Raw genomic sequence first — 27,515 nt, 5'->3', positions numbered from 1 at the left:
TACTCTTCTAGTATCCAACTTTTATCTTCAGTAATAGGACAGACTTAAACTTGTAATGGTTCTGAGTTGCAGTTTACTGAATAAAGCAACTTTAGTCTTTGTGAAATACCTACTTAGGGCCTGTGTTTTCTATGTGTGAGAAAGTTGGTATTTTTAAGGGATTTGCAGCTTGGTTGGGAAAATAAGACAGATATAATAAAAAATAAATAACAATACATAGCATTACAAACTAAAAACCAAATGAATGTTAAAGTCTAGTACTGTGAGTATTCAGAATGATTGCTGAGAGGTGAAACAATAGAAGACTTCAAAGAGGAGGCTGGCTAAAATAGGAGAAAAGCACCCACCTAGGTATCTACTAAGTGGTTGCAGAACCTCAGGCAAGTCATTTACATTCTCAGGGCCTCAGCTTTGTCAGTTATAAAATGAGGGGTTTTGGCTAATAAATTCATCTGCTCAATGAGTATTTGTTGAATGCTTGCTTTATCCAAGGTAGTTGGGGATCTGACAGAGAAAATAAGTCAATCATATGTATTCTTGTGGTGCTTACATTCTAGTAGAAGATATAGATAATAATCAGGTAAGTAAACGAGAATTTAAGCTAAGGACAAGTGCTAGAAATAAAATAACATGGACTGAGAATGATAAAGGGAAGTGATTACTTTGCTTGGGAGGGAAGGGTCAGGGAATGTATCTTGGAAGATGTTGAGATCCAAATGATGAGAAGGAACCAGTCATGTAAAGATCTAGGGAAGAGTATTTCAGATGTAGGACAGCATTGGCATAATGGCCAAGGGGATTAAGGAGGAAGTAAGCAAGAATGCTAATGGGGCTGGAAGGCCAAGAGAAGGAAGAGATAATGTTGGAGAGGTAGAGAAGACTGGAATGATGTAGGGTAGAACAGAGACCACGAGTTGTCTTCAAGGTTGATTCTTCCCTACTTCCACAGTAATTGAGTCATGGGTGGGCACATGTCAGCTTGACCAGAGACATTTCTAGTCTTCCTTTCAGCTAGCTGAACTTGGAAACTTCCTTCCAGGTTCTGGACAATGAGAATGTAAGCAGAAGGGGAAAGGGAAACTTCTGGGCATGGCTTCTTCTTTTCATTTTTCTATCTCTGACTAGCTGGGATGAATATATAGATGATGGGCAAGCACTTTGGAGTCAAAAATGGAACTCCAGGTTCAGTCTGGCCAAGATACCCTTGCCTACCTAGGACTCTTCCTTTCAACCTTTGTGTGAAAGGGAAATAAACTCTTAATTTGTTTAAGCCATTTAGTATGTCTTGAGATCTTTCTTTTTAAAAGCCTTACACTGTAGCAGAACCAGCAAGGCATCCTTTCAAATCATGATGAGGAATTGGATTTAATCCTAATTACAGTGAGAAATCACTGAAAAGTTTAAACAGGAGGCTGAAGTGATCTGATTTATATCTTAATAAGACCATGATAACTGCTTTACAGATAATGAGTCATACAGGAACATGAGTGGAACCAAGAAGACTAGTTAAAAGACTGTTTTAGTAAACCAGGTGAGAAATGATGGTGAATTTAAGGAGGATGGTATCAGTGGATATGAGGAGAAGTAAACAAATTCACATTATATTTTATTTTAGAGGTAGAGCCATGAGGAATGACTGAAAGAAAGGAATGAAGAATGGCTGACAGATAGGAGTGAGGAAAAGAGAGGCATCAGGGATGAATATGTATGACTGAGTGTGGATGAACATACCCCAGTTTTGTATCCATTCTACTGTTGATGGGAATTTCAGTGGTTTATACCATAGAGCTATTAGGGGTAATACCACTATAAACATTCTTGTATATGTCTTTTAATGTAAATATATATATACACCCTGCTCTTGGATACATATTAAAAAGAATTGCTGAGGCATGGGGTAAACATATGCTCAGATTTAGCAGATAACACCAAATGGCTTTGCAAGGTGTTTATACTGATTTATTTTCTTATTAGCAGTATATGATAATTCCAAATGATATATATCTTTGTCGACACTTGATATTTTCTTTTCTTTGTTTATTGCTTTGCCACCCTGAAGATTGTTGTGGTATATCTTTGTGGGTTTAATTTCTATTTCCCTGATGACCAATAAAGTTGAAGAGTTTGTGGGGTTTTTTTTGATATGTGTATTGCTCATTTGAGTATCTCCTTTTGTAAACTGACTTGAAACTTCAACATTTTTTTAAATGGGTTGTTTTTCTTGGTTATTTATAGTATTATGTATGTATCCTGGATACTAATCTGTTATCAGTTATAGGGGACTGGAATGCAAAAGTAGGAAGTCAAGAAACACCTGGAGTAACCAGCAGATTTGGCCTTGGAGTATAAAATGAAGCAGGGCAAAGGCTAGTAGAGTTTTCCCAAGAGAATGCACTGGTCATAGCAAACACTCTCTTCCGACAACACAAGAGAAGATGCTACACATGGACATCACCAGTTGGTCAACACCGAAATCAGATTGATTATATTCTTTGCAGCTAAAGATGGAGAAGTCCTATACAGTCAGCAAAAACAAGACTGGGAGCTGACTGTGGCTCAGATCATGAACTCCTTATTGCCAAATTCAGACTTAAATTGAAGAAAGTAGGGAAAACCACTAGACCATTCATGTATGACCAAAATCAAATACCTAATGATTATACAGTGGAAGTGAGAAATAGATTCAGGGGATTAGATCTGATAAGCAGAGTGCTTGATGAACTATGGACAGAGGTTTGTGACATTGTACAGGAGACAGGGAGCAAGTCCATCCCCAAGGAAAATAAATGCAAAAAGGTAAAATGGTTGTCTGAGAAGGCCTTAAAATAGCTGTGAAAAGAAGAGAAGCAAAAGGCAAAGGAGAAAAGGAAAGATATACCCATCTGAATGCAGAGTTCCAAAGAATAGCAAGGAGAGATAAGAAAGCCTTCCTCAGTGATCAGTGCAAAGAAATAGAGGAAAACAGCAGAAGGGAAAGACTAGAGCTCTCTTCAAGAAAATTAGAGATACTAAGGGAACATTTCATGCAAAGATGGGCTCAATATAGGACAGAAATGATATGGACCTAACAGAAGCAGAAGATATTAAGAAGAGGTGACAAGAATACACAGAAGAAGTGTACAAAAAGGATCTTCATGACCCAGGTAATCACGATGGTGTGATCACTCACCTAGAGCCAGACATCCTGGAATGTGAAGTCAATTGAGGGTTAGGAAGCATCACTGCGGACAAAGCTAGTGGAGGTGATGGAATTCCAGTTGAGCTATTTCAAATCCTAAAAGATAATTCTGTGAAAGGGCTGTAATCAATATGCCAGCAAATTTGGAAAACTCAGCACTGGCCACAGGACTGGAAAAGGTCAGTTTTCATTCTAATCCCAAAGAAAGGCAATGCCAACGAATGCTCAAACTACCACACAACTGCACTCATCTCACACGCTAGCTGGACACGACTGAGTGAGTTCACTTTCACTTTTCACTTTCCTGCATTGGAAAAGGAAATGGCAGCCCGCTCCAGTGTTCTTGCCTGGGGAATCTCAGGGACAGGGGAGCCTGATGGGCTGTCTCTGGGGTCGCACAGAGTCGGACATGACTGAAGCAACTTGGCAGCAGCAGCACCAGCAGCACACGCTAGTAAAGTAATGCTCAAAATTCTCCAAGCCAGGCTTCAGCTGTGAACCATGAACTTCCAGATGTTCAAGCTGATTTTAGAAAAGGCAGAGAAACCAGACATCAAATTGCCAACATCCGCTGGATCATAAAAAAAGCAAGAGAGTTCCAGAAAAACATCTATTTCTGCTTTATTGCCTATGCTGAAGCCTTTGACTGTGTGGATCACAATAAACTGTGGAAAATTCTGAAAGAGATGGGAATACCAGACCACCTGACCTGCCTCTTGAGAAATCTGTATGCAGGTCAGGAAGCAACAGTTAGAACTGGACATGAAACAACAGACTGGTTCCAAATAGGAAAAAGAGTACATCAAGGCTGTATATTGTCACCCTGCTTATTTAACTTTTATGCAGAGTAAGTACATCATGAGAAATGTTTGGCTGGATGAAACACAAACTGGAATCAAATAACCACAGATATGCAGATGACACTACTCTGATGGCAGAAAGTGATGAAGACCTAAAGAGCCTCTTGATGAAAGTGAAAGTGGAGAGTGAAAAAGTTGTTGATCACTTCATGGGAAATAGATGGGGAAAAAGTGGAAACAGTGTCAGACTTTATTTTTGGGGCTCCAAAATCACTGCAGATGTTGACTGCAGCCATGAAATTAAAAAACACATACTCCTTGGAAGAAAAGTTATGACCAACCTACACAACATTTTAAAAAGCAGAGACATTACTTTGCCAACAAAAGTCCGACTTCAAAGCTATGGTTTTTCCAATGGTCATGTATGGATGTGAGAGTTGGACTGTGAAGAAAGTTGAGTGCCAAAGAAGTGATGCTTTTGAACTGTGGTGTTGGAGAAGACTCTTTAGAGTCCCTTGGACTGCAAGGAGATCCAACCAGTCCATCCTAAAGGAAATCAGTCCTGAATATGCATTGAACGGACTGATGTTGAAGCTGAAACTTCAATAATTTGGCCACCTGATGCGAATAGCTGATTCATTGGAAAGAGACCCTGATGCTGGGAAAGACTAAAGGCAGAAGGAGAAGGGTCGACAGAGGATGAGATGGTTGGATGGCATCACCGACTCAATGGGCATGAGTTTGAGTAAAGGCAGAGTTTGTGATGGACAGGGAGGCCTGGCGTGCTGCAGTCCATGGGGTCACAAAGAGTTGGACATGACTGAGCGACTGAACTGAACTGAACTGATATTATGAAAATTTTTTTCCACTCTGTGGCTTGGCATTTCATTATCTTACTGGTGTCTTTGTTTTTAACTAAATTTTTAAATTTATTAATTTTTTAAAAAGTTTGGCTCTGCTGAGTCTTTTCTGCTGTGTGAGGGCTTTCTTTAGTTGCAGTGCACTGGCTTCTCACTGTGGTGGCTTCTCTTGAGGCAGAGCAGAGGTTCTGGAAGGCACGGGCTTTAGTAGTTGTGGACACAGGCTCAACAGTTGTAGCACACGGGCTTAGTTGCCCTGCAGTATGTGGAATCTTCCCAGATTAGGGATCAAACTGGTGTCCTTGTATTGGCAGGTGGATTCTTTACCACCAGACCACCAGGAAAGTCCTGTTTTTAACTAAACTTTTGATTTTGAGATAATTGTAGACTCACATGCAATTGTAAGTAATAATACAGGCAGATCCTTTGCACTCTTAACTCAGTTTTCCCATAATAGCATATTGCCAAACTACAGTACAATATGGCAACTGAAATATTGATACAGTGAAGATATAGAACATTTCCTCTAGCTCATGGATTCCTTGTGTTATCCGCTAATAGCCATAGGCACGCCCCTCCCATCCCCCACTCCTTTAAACCCTGGCAACAACTAATCTGTTTTCTATTTCTGGAATTTTATCATTTCAAATATGTTAGATAAATGGACTCTTACAGTATGTAACCTTTTGGAATTGTCTTTTTCACTCAACATAACTCTGAAGATTTAATCCAGGTTGTTGCTTATATCAGTAGTTTATTCCTTTTTGTTGCTGACTAGTAACCCACAGTATGAGACTACCACAACTGTTAAACCATTCACCTGTTAAAGGATGTATGGGTTGTTTCCAGCTTTTGGTGACTATGAATAAAGTTGCTGTAAACCTTTGTGTACAGCTTTTTATATGAACCTGCATTGTCATTTCTTTAGGACAAATTCCCAGGAGCATAATTGCTGGATCTCATGGTAGTTGCATGCTTATTTCCTCCACATACATTTAGAGCTACATCAGACAGTGTTATGATTTTTATTTCAAACATCAAATATAATTTAGAAAACTCAAGAAGAAAAAGTAAGTCCAATGTTTTTACCCATATTTTTGCTTTACTGTGTTTTCTTCTTTTCGGATGTTCCAAAATTCTTTCTTTAATCATTTTCAGTCTATTTAGAGTATTTAGTTTAGCCACTGTTTAGGATCTGAGTAAACAATATTGCTCATTAAGAGTAATATTGCATAGGAACCTGGAATGTTAGGTCCATGAATCAAGGCAAATTGAAAGTGGTCAAACAGGAGATGTCAAGAGTGAACATCGACACTTCAGGAATCAGCAAACTAAAATGGACTGGAATGGGTGAATTTAATTCAGATGACCATTACATTTACCACTGTGGGCAGGAAGAAATCCCTTAGAAGAAATGGATTAGCCGTCATAGTCAGCAAAAGAGTCCAAAATGCACTACTTGGATGCAATCTCAAAAACAACAGAATGATCTCTGTTCGTTTCTAAGGCTAACCATTCAATATCACAGTAATCCAAGGCTATGCCCCAACCAGTAATACTGAAGAAGCTGAAACTGAATGGTTCCATGAAGACCCACAAGACCTTCTAGAACTAACACACAAAAAAGATGTCCTTTTCATTATAGGGGCTGGAACGCAAAAGTACGGAATCAAGAAACACTTGGAGTAACAGGCAAATTTGGCCTTGGAGTATAAAATGAAGCAGGGCAAAGGCTAACAGAATTTTACCAAGAGAACGCACTGGTCATAGCAAACACCCTCTTCCAACAACACAAGAGAAGAGACTACACATGGACATCACCAGTTGGTCAACACCGAAATCAGATTGATTATATTCTTTGCAGCTAAAGATGGAGAAGTCCTATACAGTCAGCAAAAACAAGACTGGGAGCTGACTGTGGCTCAGATCATGAACTCCTTATTGCCAAATTCAGACTTAAATTGAAGAAAGTAGGGAAAACCACTAGACCATTCATGTATGACCTAAATCAAATCCCTAACGATTATACAGTGGAAGTGAGAAATAGATTCAAGGGATTAGATTGATAGAGTGCTTGGTGAACTATGGACAGAGGTTTGTGACATTGTACAGGAGACAGGGAGCAAGTCCATCCCCAAGGAAAATAAATGCAAAAAGGCAAAATGGTTGTCTGAGAAGGCCTTAAAATAGCTGTGAAAAGAAGAGAAGCAAAAGGCAAAGGAGAAAAGGAAAGATATAAGCATCTGAATGCAAAGTTCCAAAGAATAGCAAGGAGAGATAAGAAGGCCTTCCTGAGCAAGCATTGTAAAGAAATAGAGGAAAACAATAGAATGGGAAAGTCTAAGGATCTCTTCAAGAAAATTAGAGATACTAAGGGAACATTTCATGCAAAGATGGGCACAATAAAGGACAGAAATGATATGGACCTAACAGAAGCAGAAGATATTAAGAAGAGGTGGCAAGAATACACAGAAGAACTATACAAAAACGATCTTCACGACCCAGATTGTTGAAGCCAGGCTTCAACAGTACGTGAACCGTGAACTTCCAGATCAAGCTGGGTTTAGAAAAGGCAGAGGAACCAGAGATCAAACTGCCAACATCCGTTGGATCTACAAAAAAGCAAGAGGGTTCCAGGAATACATATATTTTTGCTTTATTGACTATGTCAAAGCTTTGTGTGGACCGCAACAAACTCTGGAAAATTCTTATAGAGATAGGAATACCAGACCACCTGACCTGCCTGCCTCTTGAGAAATCTGTATGCAGGTCAGGAAGCAACAGTTAGAACTGGACGTGGAACAACAGACTGGTTCCAAATAGGGAAAACAGTATGTCAAGGCTGTATATTGTCACCCTGCTTATTTAACTTATATGCAGAGTACATCATGAGAAACGCTAGGCTGGATGAAGCACAAGCTGGAATCAAGATTGCTGGGAGAAATATCAATAACCTCAGATGTGCAGATGACACCACCCTTATGGCAGAAAGTGAAGAAGAACTAAAGAGCCTCTTGATGAAAGTGAAAGAGGAGAGTGAAAAAGTTGGCTTAAAGCTCAACATTCAGAAAACTAAGATCATGGTATCTGGTCCCATCACTTCATGGCAAATAGACGGGTAAACAGTGGAAACAGTGACATACTTTATTTTTTTGTGTTCCAAAATCACTGCAGATGGTTACTGCAGCCATGAAATTAAAAGATGCTTACTCCTTGGAAGAAAAGTTATGACCAACCTAGACAACCTGTTAAAACACAGAGACATTACTCTGCTGACAAAAGTCCGACTAGTCAAAGCTGTGGTTTTTCCAGTAGTCATATGCAGATGTGAGGGTTGACTATAAGAAAGCTGAGCACCCAAGAGTTGACACTTTTGAACTGTGATATTGGAGAAGACTCTTGAAAGTCCCTTGGACTGCAAGGAGATCCAAACAGTCCATCCGAAAGGAAATCACTCGTGAATGTTCATTGGAAGGACTGATGTTGAGGCTGAAACTCCAATACTTTGGCCATATGATGCGAAGAATTGACTCATTTGAAAAGACCCTGATGTTGGGAAAGCGTGAAGGCAGAAGGAGAAGGGGACGACAGAGGATGAGATGGTTGGACGGCATCACTGACTCTATAGACATGAGTTTGAGCAAGTTCCAGGGTTGGTGATGGACAGGGTGGCCTGGCATGCTGCAGTCCATGGGGCCACAAAGAATCGGCCACAACTGAGCGATTGAACTGAACTGAGGGTCAGAGTACTAGTGACAAATTTTCTTCATTTTTCTTTATCTTAGACTGTCTTGATTTCTCCTTTATTTCCTAAAGGATATTTTCACTAGCTTTAGGATTCTGGGTTGACAGTGCTTTTCTTACAGCATTTAAAAAAACTTTGTGCCACTTCCTTTCTCTCCCATGGTTTCTGATGAGAAAGCCACTGTCCTTTTTTTTTTTTTTTTTTTTTCTGCTGTCGGTAGGTAAGGTGTTGCTTTTTTTCTCCTGTTTCCAAGATTTTTCTCTGTCTTTAGTTTTTATGAAGCCTTGACCATATCTTAACGTGGATTTCTTTGGTTTTATCTTGTTTGGGATTGGCTCACCTTCTATAGGGTTGTGTGTTTTGCCAAATTTGGGAGGTTTTCAGCCATTATTTTTTTGAGTACATTTTGTTTTTCAGCTTTGCCCTCTATTGCCTCTCTTTATAGGCTACATGATACAAATGTTAGATCTCTTGGTAGAATCCCACAGGTCCTTGAGGCTCTGTTCATTTCCCCGCCCTGCCCCGTCTCTTTTCTCTCCATTGTTCAGATTGGGTAATTTCTATTTTTCTGTCTTCTAGTTCACTGATTTACCTGTCCTCTACATTCTGCTGTTGAGCCATCCACTGAATTTTGTATTTAGATGACTGTATTTTTCTGTTCCAAAATTTCAATTTGTTAAAAAAAAATGTACACTTAAAAATGGTTAAGATGATAAATGTGTGTATTTTTTTTTTTTTTTTTGGCTGCACTGCACAGCTGTGGGATTTTAGTTCCTGGACCATGGATTGAACCCAGGCCATGGCAGTGAAACCACCGAATCCTAACCACTGAAACAGCAGGGAATTCCTTGTTATGTGTACTTTAACAGAATTTAAAAATTCACTTTGGTTCCTCCTTACATATTCTGTTTTCTATGTGGAGACTTTCTATTTCTTTGCTGAGATTTTATATTATTTCATTTGTTTCATGTTTTTCTGTAATTGCTTGTGGAACATTTTTATGATGGTTGCTTTAAAATTTTTGTCAGGTAATTTTAAGCTTTCTGTCATCTCCGTGTTGGCATCTATTCCTTGTCTTTTTTCATTCAGTTCCTGGTTCTTGGTATGGTGAGTGATCCTCAATAGAAACTTTGACATTGTGGGTATTATAAGACTCTGGTTCTTATTTAAATCTGTTTTAGCTGGTTCCCCTGATACCCCTGTTAATTCTCTATGCCCTTGAGAAATAAGCCAAATTAGCTACAATATATCATCCTGTGTATGCATTGCTGGATTTCATTTGCTAATATTTTGTTTACCATTGTTCAGGGGTAAGGTTGTCCTAAATTTTTCCTTTCCTATGTTTTCCTTTGGATTTAGTAGCCTGGTGAGCTTTGCCTCAGTAAGTAGAAAAATGTCTATTCAGGTCCTTTGCTCATTTAAAAATTAGAGTTATTTGGTTTTTTGCTGTTGAGTTGCATGAGTTTCTGCTATGTATTTTATATATATGTATATTTATCATCACAATGTATACTTTAAATATCTTATAATTTCTTTTTTCAATTATCCTTCAATAAGGCTATAATTTTAAAAAATAGAAGGAACATATAAATAATATGAAAATGAAAAAATGCAGAAACTGCAGATAGATATTTAAAAATAATATGATAATAATGTCAATACATTTTTAAAAAATGAAAATTTTCCTAGAAAAATCTAAATTACTTAAGTTAATTCAAGAAAAAAATAGGAAACTTAAAGAAAACAATACCATTAGAAAATTTGACTTGGTAGGTAAAAATATCTGTCTTACAGATGGACATGTGCATACTTGCACACACACACACACACACACACAAACATAGCAAACAAAGAAGGCCTCAGGTCTTTTATAGGCAAGCTTTACCAGTTTTAAAGATCAGGTAATTCTTATATTAAATGCCACAGTGAAACAAAAGAAGGTGAGCTTGCCAGCTGATTTTATGAAGCTACTATAACTTTGGTACCAAAACTAGATGAGGACAGTGCAAGAAAAAATCTATAAATCAATCTTAGGAACATAAAAAATAACATTCTAAATACAGGTTAGCAGTATGACTATAACGTGTAAAATATATAACCAGCAGGAAACTGCTGTGTAACATAGGGAGCCCAGCCTGGTGCTCCGTGACAGCCTCGAAGAGTGAAATGTGGTGGGAGGGGGACTCGAGAGGGAGGGAGTATGTACAACCAGTATAAAAGCCTGACTCATATCGATGTATGGTAGAGACCGCCCCAACACTGTAAAGCAAGTATCGTCCGAAAATAAAAAGGTAGCAGTATGTTTTTACGTTCATCATAACCAAGGATGGATATGTGGCAGATTCAACATTAGAAAAATCAAACAATATAATTCAGCACATTAACAGATTAATAAAGAAAAAACTCTGTGATCATCTTAATACACATCAAAGTTTAAAAATCGTAAAACACAATTCAACATTAATAATAAGAGAAAATCTTCTGGGCAGAATAGAAGTAGAAGAGAATTTTCTGAACTTGATTGTTGTCTTCAACCAAAACCCCAAAGCAAACAGTGTTCTTAGTAGGGAGTATTCTGTTAGTATTTCTTCATTAAAAGCAGAGACAGTTCAAGGATGACCACTGCTGCCCTCAGTCTTACTGCCGTCACTGTTGGACATTGTCCCTGAGACCCTAGCACGTGCAATAAGAGGAAGCGTGGTATGGAGAGAAGGAGCGGGAGGGAAGGGTACCCATCAGGCATGTATGTGACTGCAACTATCCGAAACCCTAACTAGCAGGGCTTAAACAGTGAGCTCATTTGTCTCATAAGGAATCAGGAAGTAGGGAAACTAGCGATGATGGTGCTTATACACAGCGTTGTAACAACTCTTTTTCCGCTTTACCTTCTTTAGCATGTTTCATTTATCCACCTCACAGCTCTAAGATGACTCCTGCAGATTTGTGCCTTAACATGCTCATTCCAGGCAGGAAGAGGGGGAAATAGTAGCACCAGTCTCTTCCCAGAAGCCCTTGAACGGGCCTCCCTTCACTTCTCACTGGTCACACGGCCACTGTGAAAGTGAATGTGCAAGTGTAAGATTAGGGTTAGTATTAGGATTGGGACATAAATAAAGTACTTAGTATTATTGATTATGCTTGGTCTAATCCATTCATGAAATTCTGTTTTTTGAAATATATTTAATATCTGGGGCTCACTTAAAATATTACTTGGTGTTTATCTAAAGTTTAAGTTTAACTGCCTACCCTTAAAAAAAATTGTTTTCCTAAATCTGGAAACCCTAGAAGCTGGGGATGTTGATACCCTGAAAAAAAGTTGAGGTTCTAAAATTAGCAAGGAGAAAAGTGAGATGGCTTCTTGGGAAGCACATAACAATAAATTGCTACCATAAGAATCATACAAATATTTCCAGAAAGACAAGATTTTTTTTTTCCCCCTGACATTGAGGCAAAATTTACCCTACAGATTTTTTCAGAATGGAAACTGAGTAGCAAAATAGGCAGTGTCTTAGGATGCAGACATTCATCAAATGCATGTATCCCATAAAGTTCAAGGCCATATGAAGTTATAAATTTAATGATAGTATTTCTGCAGGTAACAAAGAAAAACCTCCAAAAACTTTTTTAGAGATAACCATTAACCATGGATTATCCATGTGAAATTGCAATCATATCTTTATCCTACCAAATTTCAGTGAAATTTTAATAAATTCCTTTAAAAAGGAATTAATAATTTTAATTTAATAAGTTCCTTTAAAAATTATGCCCATTTCTCAACTGCTATTTTGTTTCATCATGGTAATTTAGCAATAAGTCTCATTTGTCTGCAGGAACCTGAAAGTTAAACAAAAAGTATACTGAAGTTGCAGATAATAGGAAAAACAGGCTTTATGGCTGAATCTGAATTCATACTATCCTCAGTATACAGTGTGAACTGACCTTCAAAGTTAGTGAGCCAAGTTCAAGTGGACAACTGGGTGGGAGAGCACAGAAGTCAAGGCAAAAACTTGTAGGATTAAAATGGTGTCTTCACACACTACAGTTGTCCCTCTGTGTCCACAGGGGATTTTTGGTTCCAGGACCTGCCATGGATACCAAAATCTGCAGATGTTCAAGTGTCTTCTATAAAATGGTGTTGCACAGTTGGCCCTATGTATTTCTGGGTTCTGTGTCTGTGGATTCAGCGAACCCTGGATAGAAATTGGTTGAATCTGTGATGCAGAATCCATTGTATAGCCAGTTGTATGGCCAATTGCCTAACCTTGGGGAAGGTGGTGGGCAGTGTCACAGTATAGGAGAATCGCTGGAAGCAGAAAAACCAGAAAGGTGGTAAAATAGGGTTTGTCCAACGCAACAAAAGTCTTTTGTGGAGGTGATCTCTAGTGCTGAGACAATGGAATTCCTGCTACTTTTTAGGAGATGGCTGAAGACATTCCCTGCAGCCAACTTGAGGTAGTATGAGAGAACCGAGTGCTCAAAGTGGAATACTAAATTGTATATTGATATGCTGTATTTGAAGAAAGTGAAAGTTGCTCAGTTGTGTCCGACTCTTTGCAACCCTATGAAATTCTCTAGGCCAGAATACTGGAGTGGGTAGCCTATCCCTTCTCCAGGGGATCTTCCCAACCCAGGAATCAAACCAGGGTCTCTTGCATTGCAGGTGGATTCTTTACCTGAGCTATCAGGGAAGCCAAAGTTTATTACCTCCTTCGAGCTGGAATCAAACCAGCAACCTAAGGATGACAGCAGGTTATCACCTTTACAGTCCTCTGCTCTACCAAGCTATCGAAGGGTGCTGATATTTGAAGAGTACCTGTTAATTCTTTTTAAGATTGTTGTTAGAGAACTGACAGAAAAGGGGTGGACTAAGGAAATGAGTAGAAAGAAGCCTCACTTCTTTGACTCAATTAACTATGTAAATAAATCATTTGTTCTCTTTCTTAAAAAGAGCAGTGTAAGGATTTTCCTCTCCTGAGAATTTGAGCTGTTTTGTAAAGGCAGCTGTCTTTGCTGAGACCCTAGCATGTGCAATAAGAGAAAGCATGGTATCGAGAGGTATATATAGTTGCCTGCCAGGCAACAGGAGAGATTCGATTTCTCTTACAAGCATTATCTAGCTTGTAGGCTTACCTCCTCTATGGATTAGATGTGTTCTCCAAAAGTTGTTGCTTATAGATTTATTCCAAAAACAATATTTACTTGTGTTTTTCACTTGCTTTATTTACCCCAAGCCTCTCAAATTCTTTAGAATTGTCTTTTTAAATGATTATACATTACAATAGTCCATCCTATATATAGTTACTGGAAAAGGAAATGGCAACCCATTCCAGTATGCTTGCCTGGAGAATCCCATGGACAGAGGAAACTGGCAGGCTATGGGGTCACAAGAGTCGGACACGACTTAGCGACTAACCCAACCATCATGTACCTTTAGACCAAACTTGGGAATACAGCTATTAAAAGAAATCTTAGAGTGAAACATTTTATAAGACAAAGATAACCTTCCAAATTGCTTTCTTTAAAAATTTGCCTCTTTCTCTAATAAGTTTGCATAGGGGAGTTGACCTTATATTCTGATGAAACCGTGGCTCTTTCATGCTCTTTGCTTTCCTTTTGAAGTCAATGATCACAAATGTTTCATTGAATTGATACAAGGATGACTGGTAGTGAACATTGAATGGGTGACAGAGCCAGCAGACTTTTAAGGTGCAAACCCAACAGCATCAACCCAATGAATCGGTCTCTCTTTTTGGAAGAGGTAACGCTTCTTCACCTCTGTTCACAGCCCCATTTGCTGCACCCCAGAGAACAGAGTCGATTCCAGAGGAAATGAAGACTCTCTCTCTCAAGAGACAAAGATCAAAGGTATTCATACTCCTAACTAATAAAAGAAAATTGTTCTAATTTACAATATCCTCAGTGAGATTTTTGGTAATATGCGCATGTTATGGAGTTGTACATATCACATAAAACTAAATATTATTTCCGCTGTTGCTGGGATGCATTTGATTTTAAAAGGGAAGACTGTTCTGCAGATAAACTCTACCATGACAATATCAGTAGGATCTAAAAACTTCAATCATGTTCCATTATTTCTAGACTAACTGACTCAGTTAACCTCTACTGCTATCTGGTCAAGGGCCCAGGAGTCCGGAATACAAAGCTTTATATACAAATTTGTGTTCCATGGGGTATATTATTGTGTGCTGTGTGCTGTAGGTACTGTGCTTAGTAACTCAGTCATGTCCAACTCTGAGACCCCGTGGATTGTAGCCCACCAGGCTTCTCTGTCCATGAAGATTCTCCAAGCAAGAATACTGGAGTTTGTTGCCATGCCCTCCTCCAGGGGACCTTCCCAACCCAGAGATTGAACCCAGGTCTCCTGCATTGCAGGCAGATTCTTTACCGTCTGAGCCACCAGGGAAGCATGTTATTGTGAAGTTTCCTTTATCGTTAAGCATAGGGTAATAAAACAAGTTCCCCAGTTTTGGACAGATACCTTAATGCGGAAGGGAAAGGGACTCTATTCTCTGACCTTAGGACCTCAGAGTACAATGCTCATCCCTATGGAGATTCTCCTGGTTTAAAGGTGCTGGACTTTTATAGCTTGCTTTCTTATGTTTATGAGCCACAGACAGACTTGTGATAATTGAAACTTTTCAACATAGAAGGAGACAGCTGGCAGTGTTTTTCTTTTTTCTTTTTTTCTGGGCTTACGCTATGGGGTCATGTTTACAGCTGCTCCCATTTAAAAAAAAAAATGAAAGCAGAATTGAAGAGTGCCACAGAAGAAATTAATCCCACTGTGTCTACATAGTCAACTGTTACCTGTTCTTTGTAGACCTTGTCTTTTAACATCCACGTCTTCCTCAAGATGCTTTCACTGTATTTGTAGCGCGGGTGGGCTGTCTCTCCTTAAGAGATTTCCAAGCTGTTTATGTAGCAGTATGTCATGTGACACCGCAGTTGCCATGGCAAATATTTGTGTTTTGTGAAAAACGTGGGTTAAAAAAAAAAATCAATGTAAAAGGCCAAATCCCAAGACAGACAGGCCTTCAGGCTAGTGTTTGGCCTGCACCATCATTGTTTCTATCTCAGCTGTTTTACAGGCTGTGTGTGCAAGGCCATGGGCTAACGTGCATAATGGAAACAGGCAGGCACACCTGTTTTGCTTCTCATCATGTTGGCACTCTCAGGCTCCACAGTTTATAGGTAACAGCTACAGGTAATGTAAATATGACTAAGTTTTATCCAGTGAGTGGAATGCCTCAAAAAAAATTTTTTTTTTTGTAAATATTGACATTTCCTGAGTGCTGATTAACCCTGCCTTTAATTTCCTGTCTACTGACTTCACCAAGCTTTCCCCTAGTGCTAAAAGCAGTAATATCTAAAGACTTTCCTAATAGTCCCGAGTTGCTACATTTCTGAGTTGACTCTTTAATGGTAAATGAAATTTTTCATAGTCTCTGTGGAACGTGTCCTAGCGTGGAAGTTGAAAGGCTAAGAGGAAGACTGTGATAGGCCTGGCCTCGTGATAAACCCAGAACAGAACTTGGATCAGTCCCCACCACTGGGCAGTGAGGTGCCACACAGAGAAGCCCTTTCCTGAAAATGGAACTTGGCATCTGATTATAGTTGGTCGTTTTTAGTATTTATTTTGTCAAACTCTTTCTTCAAAGCAAACAGGGCTGTTGGCAAGCAGCACATCACTGTCTGGGGGTGGGGAAGGTCTTTCTAATTATTAGCTCCTGCCTGCCTGGAAAAAGGGAACAGGCTGGCCCAGCAGGGAAAGCTGGGGAAGTAGGGGGAGGGGGAGACCCTGTGCCTTCTATTTGTTTTGTAAAATTACCCATGAGGGTCATTTTGATTTAAACTGTGTCTGTTCTTCATTGTAGTGGAAAGGCAGAAAGTCAAGAGGATATCATGATAAGAAGGTCCGTAATTTCTGTGACTAGTTGAAATTTGGGGTCTGTCACCTGATGTCCCTTCCTTTTGCTTCAGGGCAGAAGTATGGGAGGCGGGTTTGACAGCTGGAGACCAACAAAAGTTGTTTCCCTCTTCTTTTATAAAAGAAATTAAATCGTGTTTTCAGAAAATATGGTTCGTTTAAAATGAAAAACACTCCCCCCTCCCTTTTGGGACTGAATTATTTCTCAGGCTGCAGTCCAAAAAAGTGATTTAGCATACTCAAATTTTTCTGAATCACATCAGTCTTTGACCTCTATCAAAGATTTTCGTCTTTTAAAAATACACTTAAAAATAATAAAATATGAGAAGCAGACTCCAGTTCTTCTCCAGCACGTGCTTACATGTGCACAGGGGTGTGTGTATGTGTTCATACACGTGTGCACTGTACTCTGCATCTATGATGTAACAGGTAAGGGTGTGGGATTTAGAGTTAGGCTGACCAAAAGAAACAAGGAAACCAAAAAGTTGGGAAAATAAAACAGTCCCCACAAAGAAAAGTACATGCCAGCAAGGAGCATTCCATAGGGTTATGTGTGGGTAAGAGAAGTTCCAAGCATTCAGTTAGTAAGGAGCAGAGCAAGAGAGAACCAGATTTTCCTCTTCCTAATAAAGGAACTTTGAGCAAGGCACTTCAGTTCTCCGTATACCACTTTCCTCCTCTGAGAAATGGGGATGATACCTCCTTTCTGTAGGGTGGCTGTGAGGATTAGAGGTGTTATCATGTGTGGAAGTACTTTGGATGATAAAGTACTTATTTCACAATTCCCTAGTCTATTTTTAAGAGCATCTTCTAGGCCTCCCAGAAGGTAAGTCAGAGGGAGGTTAGTCACCCCTACTCAATGAAAAAGAGCTCACATTTTGGGTCTCTTTATACTCCTGCAGAGCTGAGAGCAGACAGGGCTATATTTATAGCAGTGACAGCATATAGTCGTTCTGAAGCTAGACAGAACGTGCTCCCGGACAAACTAATCAATTCAATTCAATCCCCTAACTTCCCTTTACTTCCTGCTGTGAGGAAACTGTGAGCTTGCTTCTGCACCTTAAAATTAGGATGTGCTTTAAGAATACTAAGGCATTCTCTATCTGGAATATTTCTAACAGCTCATATTGATTGTGTTCTTAAAACATGCACTAAGTATTTTCCATACCAACTGAGTGCTTGTAGCAGCCCGGAGAAACCTCTGTACTGTCATTGCCCCCAGGCCCACACAGGTGGTAAAGAGGTGCAGAGGCTCCAGAGTTTGTGCCCTGTCCCCATACCAGGTTATGAACTTTTCCCCACGGACTGGTTTCCAGATACTATTACTACTACTTTTACTACCAGCAGCTAACATGCATGTGTACCTTATCTGTGCCAGGCACTGAACTTTTTACAAGGAACATCTCACTTCATCTTTACAACAACTCTATGCAGTAGGTACTATTATTATTCCCATTATACTGGGAGGACCTACATACAGGGAAGTGAAGGTCGTCCAACAAGTGGCAGAGCCGGAATGAACTGCATGACTGCCTAGAGCTCCAAACATTAGATATTTTTAAAAATCTCAATAATTTTTGATGGAAATCTTTCTAAAAGATATATCTCTGCCTCCCTAATGTAATTTTAAAATGTTCTCTATTCAGTATCATACATGTATATGTCCAGTTTCGGGGGTCTTTTTATTTCCTTCGGTATCAGGACAATGGTTGTCACCTCTGCGCTCAAGTCTGCCTTTACTGGCTCTGAATTCAGCAGCCTTTTCTATCTCCTAGATCATTTAACTAAGTATCAATACATTTGGTTGAATGATAAGTTTGAGTCAATCAAGTTCAGTGTAAGGATCCAAGGAATAAAATAATAGACCATAGTAGAGTTTGTAGTAGTTATTTCAAGAAATCAAAAAAAAAAAAGGAATCTAGTTCAAAGGTTTGAAGTTTCTAAAACTGCCTCTCTCAACAAATAAATTTTTTTATTATTTTAACAACTAGGAACATCTCTAGTGTTAAGATCCACTTAATTTTAATTAATATTTTGATTTAAAAAATTTACCTGTCTAGATAAAACAAGCAAAGAAATACATTTATGGGACATAAGAGTCCAGGTTGAATACATGAATGTGTTTGCTTCTGAGAATGGTGGAGGGAGAGGAATAAGCTAAAATGAAATATAGAGAGGACTTCAATTGTACCTAATGTTTTGTTTCCATTATTTAAACATACATAAATAAATATATTTTAATGTATGATATCATTATAAATGTATAAAATGTACTGCATTTTAAATATTAAAATTTTTAATATATATATTTTTGTCTTCTTTGCTTCATATATATATGTGTGTATATATGTATATATCTCATATATCTCTATTATATATAATCTGTATTATCTAACAATAGGACTTCATAGAACAACATAATTCATCCTCATGGAGGTCCTCCTGATTTAAAGATACTGGATTTTCTTAGTTTACTCTCACGAGTTTATCAGTCATGGATATATATATATGTATGTATGACATATATATGTGACAAAATATGTAATATTTATATGTCAAAGAAGACAAAAGATTAATGTATGTCCATGATACATGTTTTTATTATTCTCTATACTTTTCTGTAATCTAGAGACTTTTTCCAAACTAAAGGAAAACAAATAGAAAAAGGAAATCCTATTTCTTAAGCTATACACTCTATTGTAAAATATCCTTTGGTGTAGAAAGATTAGGTTTGAGTGGTAACACTGTAATATCAAATGCGGGGTCTTAGTTCTCTTAGTCAATATAGTTACTGTCTTTAGTATTTTCCCATCACATATTCTTAATCCTCTTGTTAGAAAACTATGTCACACTGTAGCTGAACTATTTTAATCAAGCAACACAAGTGACGTTGAGCATGTGACTGCCCTGCAGTCTCCTTTCCCCTATCTGTATAAAGAGGATAATAGGCCGGGTCGTTGCTTTTAAGCAGTTTCCACATCCCCTCTGACACTCACCCTGATGGCCCTAGGAAAAGCAGAAAGGCAGAAGCCATCACCTGATTGTTTGACATTAAATCATAAATGTCAATTATTGATAAGTATTGAAGGGAAACATGGGGAAACAGTGGAAACCGTGTCAGACTTTATTTTGGGGGGCTCCAAAATCACTGCAGATGGTGACTGCAGCCATGAAATTAAAAGACGCTTACTCCTTAGAAGAAAAGTTATGACCAACCTAGATAGCATATTCAAAAGCAGAGACATTACTTTGCCGACTAAGGTCCGTCTAGTCAAGGCTATGGTTTTTCCTGTGGTCATGTATGGATGTGAGAGTTGGACTGTGAAGAAAGCTGAGTGCTGAAGAATAGATGCTTTTGAACTGTGGTGTTGGAGAAGACTCTTGAGAGTCCCTTGGACTGCAAGGAGATCCAACCAGTCCATTCTGAAGGAGATCAGCCCTGGGATTTCTTTGGAAGGAATGATGCTAAAGCTAAAGTTCCAGTACTTTGGCCACCTCATGTGAAGAGTTGACTCACTGGGAAAGACTCTGATGCTGGGAGGGATTGGGGGCAAGAGGAGAAGGGGATGACAGAGGATGAGATGGCTGGGTGACATCACTAACTCAATGGACGTGAGTGTGAGTGAAGTCCGGGAGTTGGTGATGGACAGGGAGGCCTGGCGTGCTGCGATTCATGGGGTCGCAAAGAGTCGGACACGACTGAGCGACTGAACTGAACTGAAAGTTATTAATAAATAAAAAGCTTCCAGTTTTCTTTGTTATAAATAAATCTGCCATGAACATCTTTCAAATTTGTGCATAAATCTTTGTCAGTCAGTTCAGTCGCTCACTCGTGTTCGACTCTTTGTGACCCCATGGACTGCAGCACGGCAGGCTTGCCTGTCATCTCCAACTCCCGGAGTTTACTCAAACTCCTGTCCATCGAGTCGGTGATGCCATCCAACCATCTCATCCTCTGTCATCCCCTTCTCCTCCTACCTTCAGTCTTTCCCAGCATCAGCATCTTTTCCAATGAGTCAGTTCTTTACATCAGATTGATCAAAGTATTGGAGCCTCAGCTTCAGTGTCAGTCCTTCCAATGAATCTTCAGGACTGATTTCGTTTAGGATGGACTGGTTGGATCTCCTTGCAGTCCAAGGGACTCTGAAGAGACTTCTCCAATAATAGAACTCCTTGGTCAAAGGATACAGACATTTTCAGATACAAATAACCAAACTTTCTATTAGTGCTCCAAACCTGAAGCTATGAGTTTACAAATAATTTGTGTGATCATAGAACAGCGTTGAGCTATAAACCTAGCCCAAGTGGCGTTGAGTTTAAATTTTACTATTCACTCGTTCATTCATTCAGAGATTCTCTATTGACCTTTCACAGTGGGTCAGGCAGGGTACTAGGCACTAGGAATATAGCAGTGAACAAAACGAATCAAGTTTCTGCCTTCTTGGGATTTGTATTCTAATAAGGGAAAAAGAAAGTTGTTTATTTTAATATGTGAGGTAGTGGCAAATGCTATGAATTAAAATAAAGTAGAATATATTGGATTGGCCAAAAATTTCCTTTGATTTTTAAGTAAAAGACACATCTTTTGTTTTCACCCAAAACTTTATTGAACAACATATTTGCTCTTTTGTTCCACTACCTTCTGCCATTTTCCAGGCAACTTCATAATTCCATCTTCCCAATAGTTTGTTCCATTTGAGCAAAGAACTATTCCAGGTGCCTTTTACAGTCTTCCAGGGATTTGAAATTTTTTCCATTAAGAGAATTCTGTAAAGACCAAAATAAATGGAAATCCAAAGATGCAATGTCTGGTGAATATGGTGGATGTTCAGAACTTCCCAGCCAAGCTGTAACAGTTTTTGCCTGGTCATCAAAGAAACGTGGTTTTACATTATCCTGATGGAAGGTTATATGTTTTCTGTTGACTAATTCCAGATGCTTTTCACTGAGTGCTGCTTTCACTTGGCCTACTTGGGAGCAGTTCTTGTTGGAATTAACCATTTGGTGTTCCAGAAGGAGCTTATAATAGAGGACTGACTCTCTTCCAATTCCACCACATACACAACAGCACCTTCTTTGGATGAAGACTGGCCTTTGGTATGGTTGTTGTTGGTTCATTTTGCTTGCCCCATGATCTCTTCTGTTCCCCATTATTGTACAGCATACATTTTTTTCATCGCCCATCACAATTTGTTTAAAAATGGAATGTTTTTGTTACATTTAAGTAGAGAATTGCATTTGGAAATACGGTCAAGAAGGTTTTTTTCCCCCTTGTGTGGAACCCAAACATCAAAGCAATAATGTATGCAATCTGGTGCAAATGATTCTCAATGCTTGATTTGGATATTTTGAGTATGTCAGCCATCTCCTGCCTGGTATAACGTTGATTGTTCTCAATTAATGTTCAGTTTGATCACTATCAACTTCAACTCATCTGACCAATTGTGGAGCATTGGCCAGGGAGAAATCTCTAGCATGGAACTTCACAAACCACTTTTGACACATTCCATAGTCCCAGCACCTTCTTCATTCACTGCACAAATCTTTTTTTTGCACTTCAGATGCATTTTTACCTTTCTTGAAATAATAAAGCATAATATGCCACAGTGTCTTTTTTCTTCCATCTTCAATATTAAAATGCCTATAGAAAGAATTCACCAATTTGGGGGCTTCCCTGGTGGTCCAGAGTTTAAGAATCCACCTTGCAATGCAGAGGACACCAGTTCAGTCCCTGGTCTGGGAAGATCCTATATGCTGCAGAACAACAAAGCCCATGTACCACAACTACTGGGCCTGCACTTGAGAGCACTCAAGTCACAACTGCTGAGCCCATGTGCCTAGACCCTGTGCTCTGCTACAAGAGGAGCCACCGCAACCAGAAGCCCACACACCTCACAACTAGAGAATAGCCCCGAGTCACAAATAGAGAAAGCCCATGCACAGCAACAAAGACCCAACACAGCCAAATTTTCTTTTTTAAAAAAATGAAAAAAGAAAACTCACCAATTTTGATATTTTTAAAATGCACTTGATATGACAGCTGTCACAACACATTCTAACAAAATTGTTTCTAATGAAGTTAAGGACAACTAAGTTCTACTAGAGCCATCTTATGGAAAAAAAAACTGAATGAACCTTTTGGACTGTCCAATATATGTAGGTATAGAGAGCGTGACAAGATGAAGTATTATAAGAATTCTGCAAGTGTTTAGCGATCTGTGATCAACGGACTTGCTGTACACACATTTTTCCTCAAGAAAATTGTCATGTCAGACTTTACTTTGGTGGTGATAGAGGGCCTTCTCAAGGCTTGCTCTTTTTCCTTTACCTATAGAGAAAATGATAATGTGTTTTTTTTCTCAGAAAACTAGAAATCCAGTCTTCTCTGGATTCCCATCCTATTCGGTACATATCCCTAGCAGGTTCTACCCATCCATCATAATTGTCCAAGAGGCCCTGAACTATGTCACATTCTCTCAGAGAGCAGTAGAAGGGCAGCAGGAAAGATGAAATCAATGCAGCAGTAAAACAAAATGTCTCTGGAAAAGGAGACTTTACATTTGGCTAAATATAGATTCCATCTACTTTAAAAATCTTTTGATTTTGTTGTTTGATCTTCAGTCAGAACTGGATCCATTGTGTGGTTTTGCTCCAAAAGAATGCAACCAGAGATGAGGATATTTTTTTCTCCTTAGGAAGTGTTTCAGAGTTCAGGAAAAGTCATTTAAATAAAGATAGATTTCCAAAACAATTACAGAAATTATCCCTGGAGGATTGCTGCTGATCTGAGTGGCCATTATGCTCAATTCAATGAGTTCTCTATTTTTGTCGTTTAGTCTCTTTGTAAAGGTGAAGGGCTATGACTCACTTTTAACTGACCCTTAAGGCTTATGCAGTTTCTATGTCCTACAAACCGAGAGCAGTTCTGTTGATTTGCTGACCCTAAAATACTGGACTATCTCCTTTTGGGATTCTCTCCCCATGACCATCTTACACAGAGTTGGTGCAGGTAGCTATTTCTCTATTATAGTTCATAAGTTGCTGGAGTTTCCAGTATAAAAGCTAGAAAAGGAGAGGGGGGAAACAAACCTGGGTGTCTTTCATGGTACATGAAGTAAAGCTATTGGAGATGTTTGCCTTTGATTTGATGGCCTGACTAGCTCCAGGAGTGTATTAAACACAGATAGTACTGGAGAGGTAACACTGTAAGTCAGAGAGACATAGAGTGTCAAAATTAGAAGTGCCCTGTTGTAAATTGAAACCCCATGGGAGAAGTGACTTCCTACAGAGGCCACAGAGGAAGGTGGTGACAACCTAGATCCTTGATCTTCTTCAGATCCATCACTTTTCCCCCATACCATGGTTCTCTGGCACGTTCATCAGGGTTGGTTTAACAGGCAGTGAAAAAGTCTTTACCTATATTCTAATCTTCACAGCAACTTCATAGGAACCTCTCATTTTTACAGATAAGAAATGTGTCAGAAAGGATATTGTCATAGTCCACTCAGGCTGCTGTAATGGAATATCATAGAGTTTGTGGCTTAAACAGCAAACATTAATTCTCACAGTTCTGGAGGCTGGCAGTCCAAGGTCATGGTGCCAGTCTGGCTGGGTTCTGATGAGAGCTTTCTTCCTGGTTTGACAGTGGCTGCCTTCTTGTATCTTTACATGGTAGAGAAAGAGGTCTCTTTTGTCTCTTCTCATAAGGGCACTAATCTCATCATGAAGACTCCACTCTCATGTTCTAATTACCTCTCAAAGGCCCTATCTCTGGGGACTAAGTCTTCAACATATGAAATTTGTGAGGACACAAACATTTAGTCTATAGCAGATGGTAAGTTGTCCAAGAATACATAGCACAAAGTAGCAGACTTGACTTGGACTTGGACTTGATCCCAGGTTGGTCAGACTTCAAGGCCAAGGCTCATTTCCCTGGACCCACAATATCTTATTTGGGTTAAAGGTGAGGCCAGTAACATTCAAGACTCCTCATGCTCTAAAGTTCAGATCTGTGATTGGGCTCAATTCCTGAACCCTGATGAGGTCAGCTGTTGTCTCTGAATATTGTATGTATCTTTCAAACAAGTCTAGCAGGCTGAGGTTTTGGTGTCTGTTCTGTACAAACCTTAACACACTGTAAACCCGTAGTGAATATTAAAGAACAGGCCAGGCAAATGGCATCCCTGGTCATCAGGGAGTAATGAATTCCCCATCTCTGGAGGTTACTCCATTCATACTGTGAACTAAGCTCTCCGTTAGAGCCATAATGGCAGGAAGAACTTAATCTTTTTCACACAGTGGAACTGGTTAGGTTAATTACTAGTGGATATGTCTGATTGTTTGAGAAACTGAACATTGGCTAATAGATTCAAAAGTGGTTTAGTCTATCCTTCTAGGCAAATCATTCTCTAAAGGTGATATCATGTTGGATTATCCCCAAAACTGGACCATTTACCACCAGGAGATCTTGTTTAAATCCAATTTAGAGATCCTTGGCTACAGTTTAACCCCATATCCACATGCTATCCGCATGTCTGAAAAGAATATTTTTGATGAAAACATTCAGATTAGATTTAAACACATGCCTTTTTTTTCCCCTGGAATTTTTCTTTGAGGCGGTTATGTCTGAATTTTAGAAGCTAATACTGGGCCTGTCTTTTTTCCTTCACATCTGTAACTTACTGATATAGGTAATCATCATCCGCACTGGTCATAGCAAACACCCTCTTCCAATACCCTCTGACAACAGACGAGTCTACACATGGACTGATATCACCAGATAGTCAATACCAAAATCAGAATGATTATATTCTTTGTAGCCGAAGATGGAGAAGCCCTATATAGTCAGCAAAAACAAGACTGGGAGCTGACTGTGGCTCAGATCATGAACTCCTGATTGCAAAATTCAGACTTAAATTGAAGAACATAGGGAAAATCATTAGGCCATTCAGGTATGACCTAAATCACATCCCTTATGATTATAGAGTAGAAGTGATTAATAGATTCAAAGGATTAGATCTGATAGGCAGAGTGCCTAAAAAACTATGGCTGGAGGTTCATAACATTATACAGGAGGCAGTGATCAAAACCACCCCCAAGAAAAAGAAATAAAAAAGGGAAAATGGTTGTCTGAGGAGGCCTTACAAATAGCTGAGAAAGGAAGTAAAAGGCAAAGAAGAAAAGGAAAGATACACCCATCTGAATGCAGAATTCCAAAGACTAGCAGGGAGAGATAAGAAGCCCTTTTTAAGTGAACAATGCAAAGACATAGAGGAAAACAATAGAATGGGAAAGACTAGAGCTCTCTTCAAGGAAATTAGAGATATCAAGGGAACATTTCTTTTTTTTTTTTCAGGGAACGTTTCATGCAAAGATGGGTACAATAAAGGACAGAAACTGTATGGACCTAACAGAAGCAGAAGATATTAAGAAGAGGTAGCAAGAATGCACAGAACTATACAAAAAAATCTTTATGACCTGGATTACCAGAATGGTGTGATTACTCACCTAGAGTCAGACATCCTGTAGCATGAAGTCAAGTGGACCTTGGAAAGCATCACTACGAACTAAGCTAGTGGAGGTGATGGAATTCCAGCTGAGCTATTTCAAATCCTAAAAGATGATGCTGTGAAAGTGCTGCACTCAATATGCCAGCAAATTTGGAAACTCTCACAGGACTGGAAACGGTCAGTTTTCATTCCAATCCCAAAGAAGAGCAGTGCCAAAGAATGTTCAGACTACCACACAATTGCACTCATTTCACATGCTAGCAAAGGAATGCTCAAAATCCTTCAAGCTAGGCTTCAACAGTGTGTGAGTCAAGAACTTCTAGATATTCAAGCTGGATTTAGAAAAGGCAGAGGAACTAGAGATCAAATTTCCAACATCTGTTGGATCTAGAAAAAGCAAGAGAGTTACAAAAAAACATCTACTCCTGCTTCATTGACTATGCTAAAACATTTGACTGTGTGGATCACAATAAACTTGGAAAATCCTTAACGTGATGGGAATACCAGACCACCTTACCTGCCTCCTGAGAAACCTGTATACAGGTAAAAAGCAACAGTTAGAACTGGATATGGAAAAACAGACTGGTTCTAAGTAGAAAAAGGAGTACATTAAGGCTGTATATTTTCACCCTGCTTATTTAACTTATAGGCAGAGTACATAAGTTGAATGAAGCACAAGCTGGAATCAAGATTGCCGCGAGAAATGTCAATAACCTCAGATATGCAGATGACACCACCCTTATGGCAGAAAGCAAAGAAAAACTGAAGAGCCTCTTTATGAAGGTGAAAAAGGAGAGTGAAAAAGCTGGCATAAAACTCAACATTCTAAAATCTAAGATCATGGCATCTGGTCCCATCACTTCATGGCTAAAAATGGGGCAACAATGAAAACAGTGAGAGATTTTATTTTCTTGGGCTCTAAATTACTGTGGAAGATGACTGCAGCCATAAAATTAAGAGATGCTTCCTCCTTGGAAGAAAAGCTATGACAAACCCAGACAGTATATTAAAAAACAGAGACATTACTTTGTTGACAAAAGTCCGTATAGTCAAAGCTATGATTTTTCCAGTGGTCATGTACAGATTTGAAAGCTGGAGAATAAAAAAGGCTGAGCGCTAAAGGATTGATGCCTTTGAACTGTGGTGTTGGAGAAGACTCTTGAGAGTCCCTTGGACAGTGAGATCAAACCAGTCAATCCTAACGAAAATTAACCTTGATTTTCATTTGAAGGACTGATGCTGAAGCTGAAGCTCCAATACTTTGCCCATCTGATGCAAGGAGCCGACTCATTGGAAAAGACCCTGATGCTGGGAAAGATTGAAGGCAGGAGGAAAAGGGGACAAAGGAGTGTGAGATGGTTGGATGGCATCACCAACACACTGGACATGAGTTTGAGTAAGCTCCGGGTAATAGCAAAGGACAGGAAAGCCTGGCATGCTACAGTCCATGGGGTTGCAAAGAGTCGGACCTGACT

General features: G+C 39.2%; 1 protein-coding gene across 1 annotated transcript in view; it reads left to right on the top strand.

Annotated features, from left to right (window-relative positions):
- LOC120860867 (IQ domain-containing protein H-like) overlaps positions 1 to 27,515 on the top strand; it is a 225,239-nt gene that overhangs the window by 76,390 nt on the left and 121,334 nt on the right. The window contains exon 7 of the mRNA XM_040236570.1: positions 14,369 to 14,448. Coding sequence (XP_040092504.1) covers positions 14,369 to 14,448 — 80 coding nt within the window. The remainder of the gene's footprint in view (positions 1 to 14,368; positions 14,449 to 27,515) is intronic.

The sequence above is a fragment of the Oryx dammah genome, unplaced genomic scaffold (assembly GCF_014754425.2).
Source record: "Oryx dammah isolate SB20612 unplaced genomic scaffold, SCBI_Odam_1.1 HiC_scaffold_11209, whole genome shotgun sequence".
In the NCBI taxonomy this organism is placed as follows: domain Eukaryota; kingdom Metazoa; phylum Chordata; class Mammalia; order Artiodactyla; family Bovidae; genus Oryx; species Oryx dammah.
The sequence above is the reverse complement of the archived record's forward strand: the minus strand, read 5'-3'. Positions and strand labels throughout refer to the sequence as shown.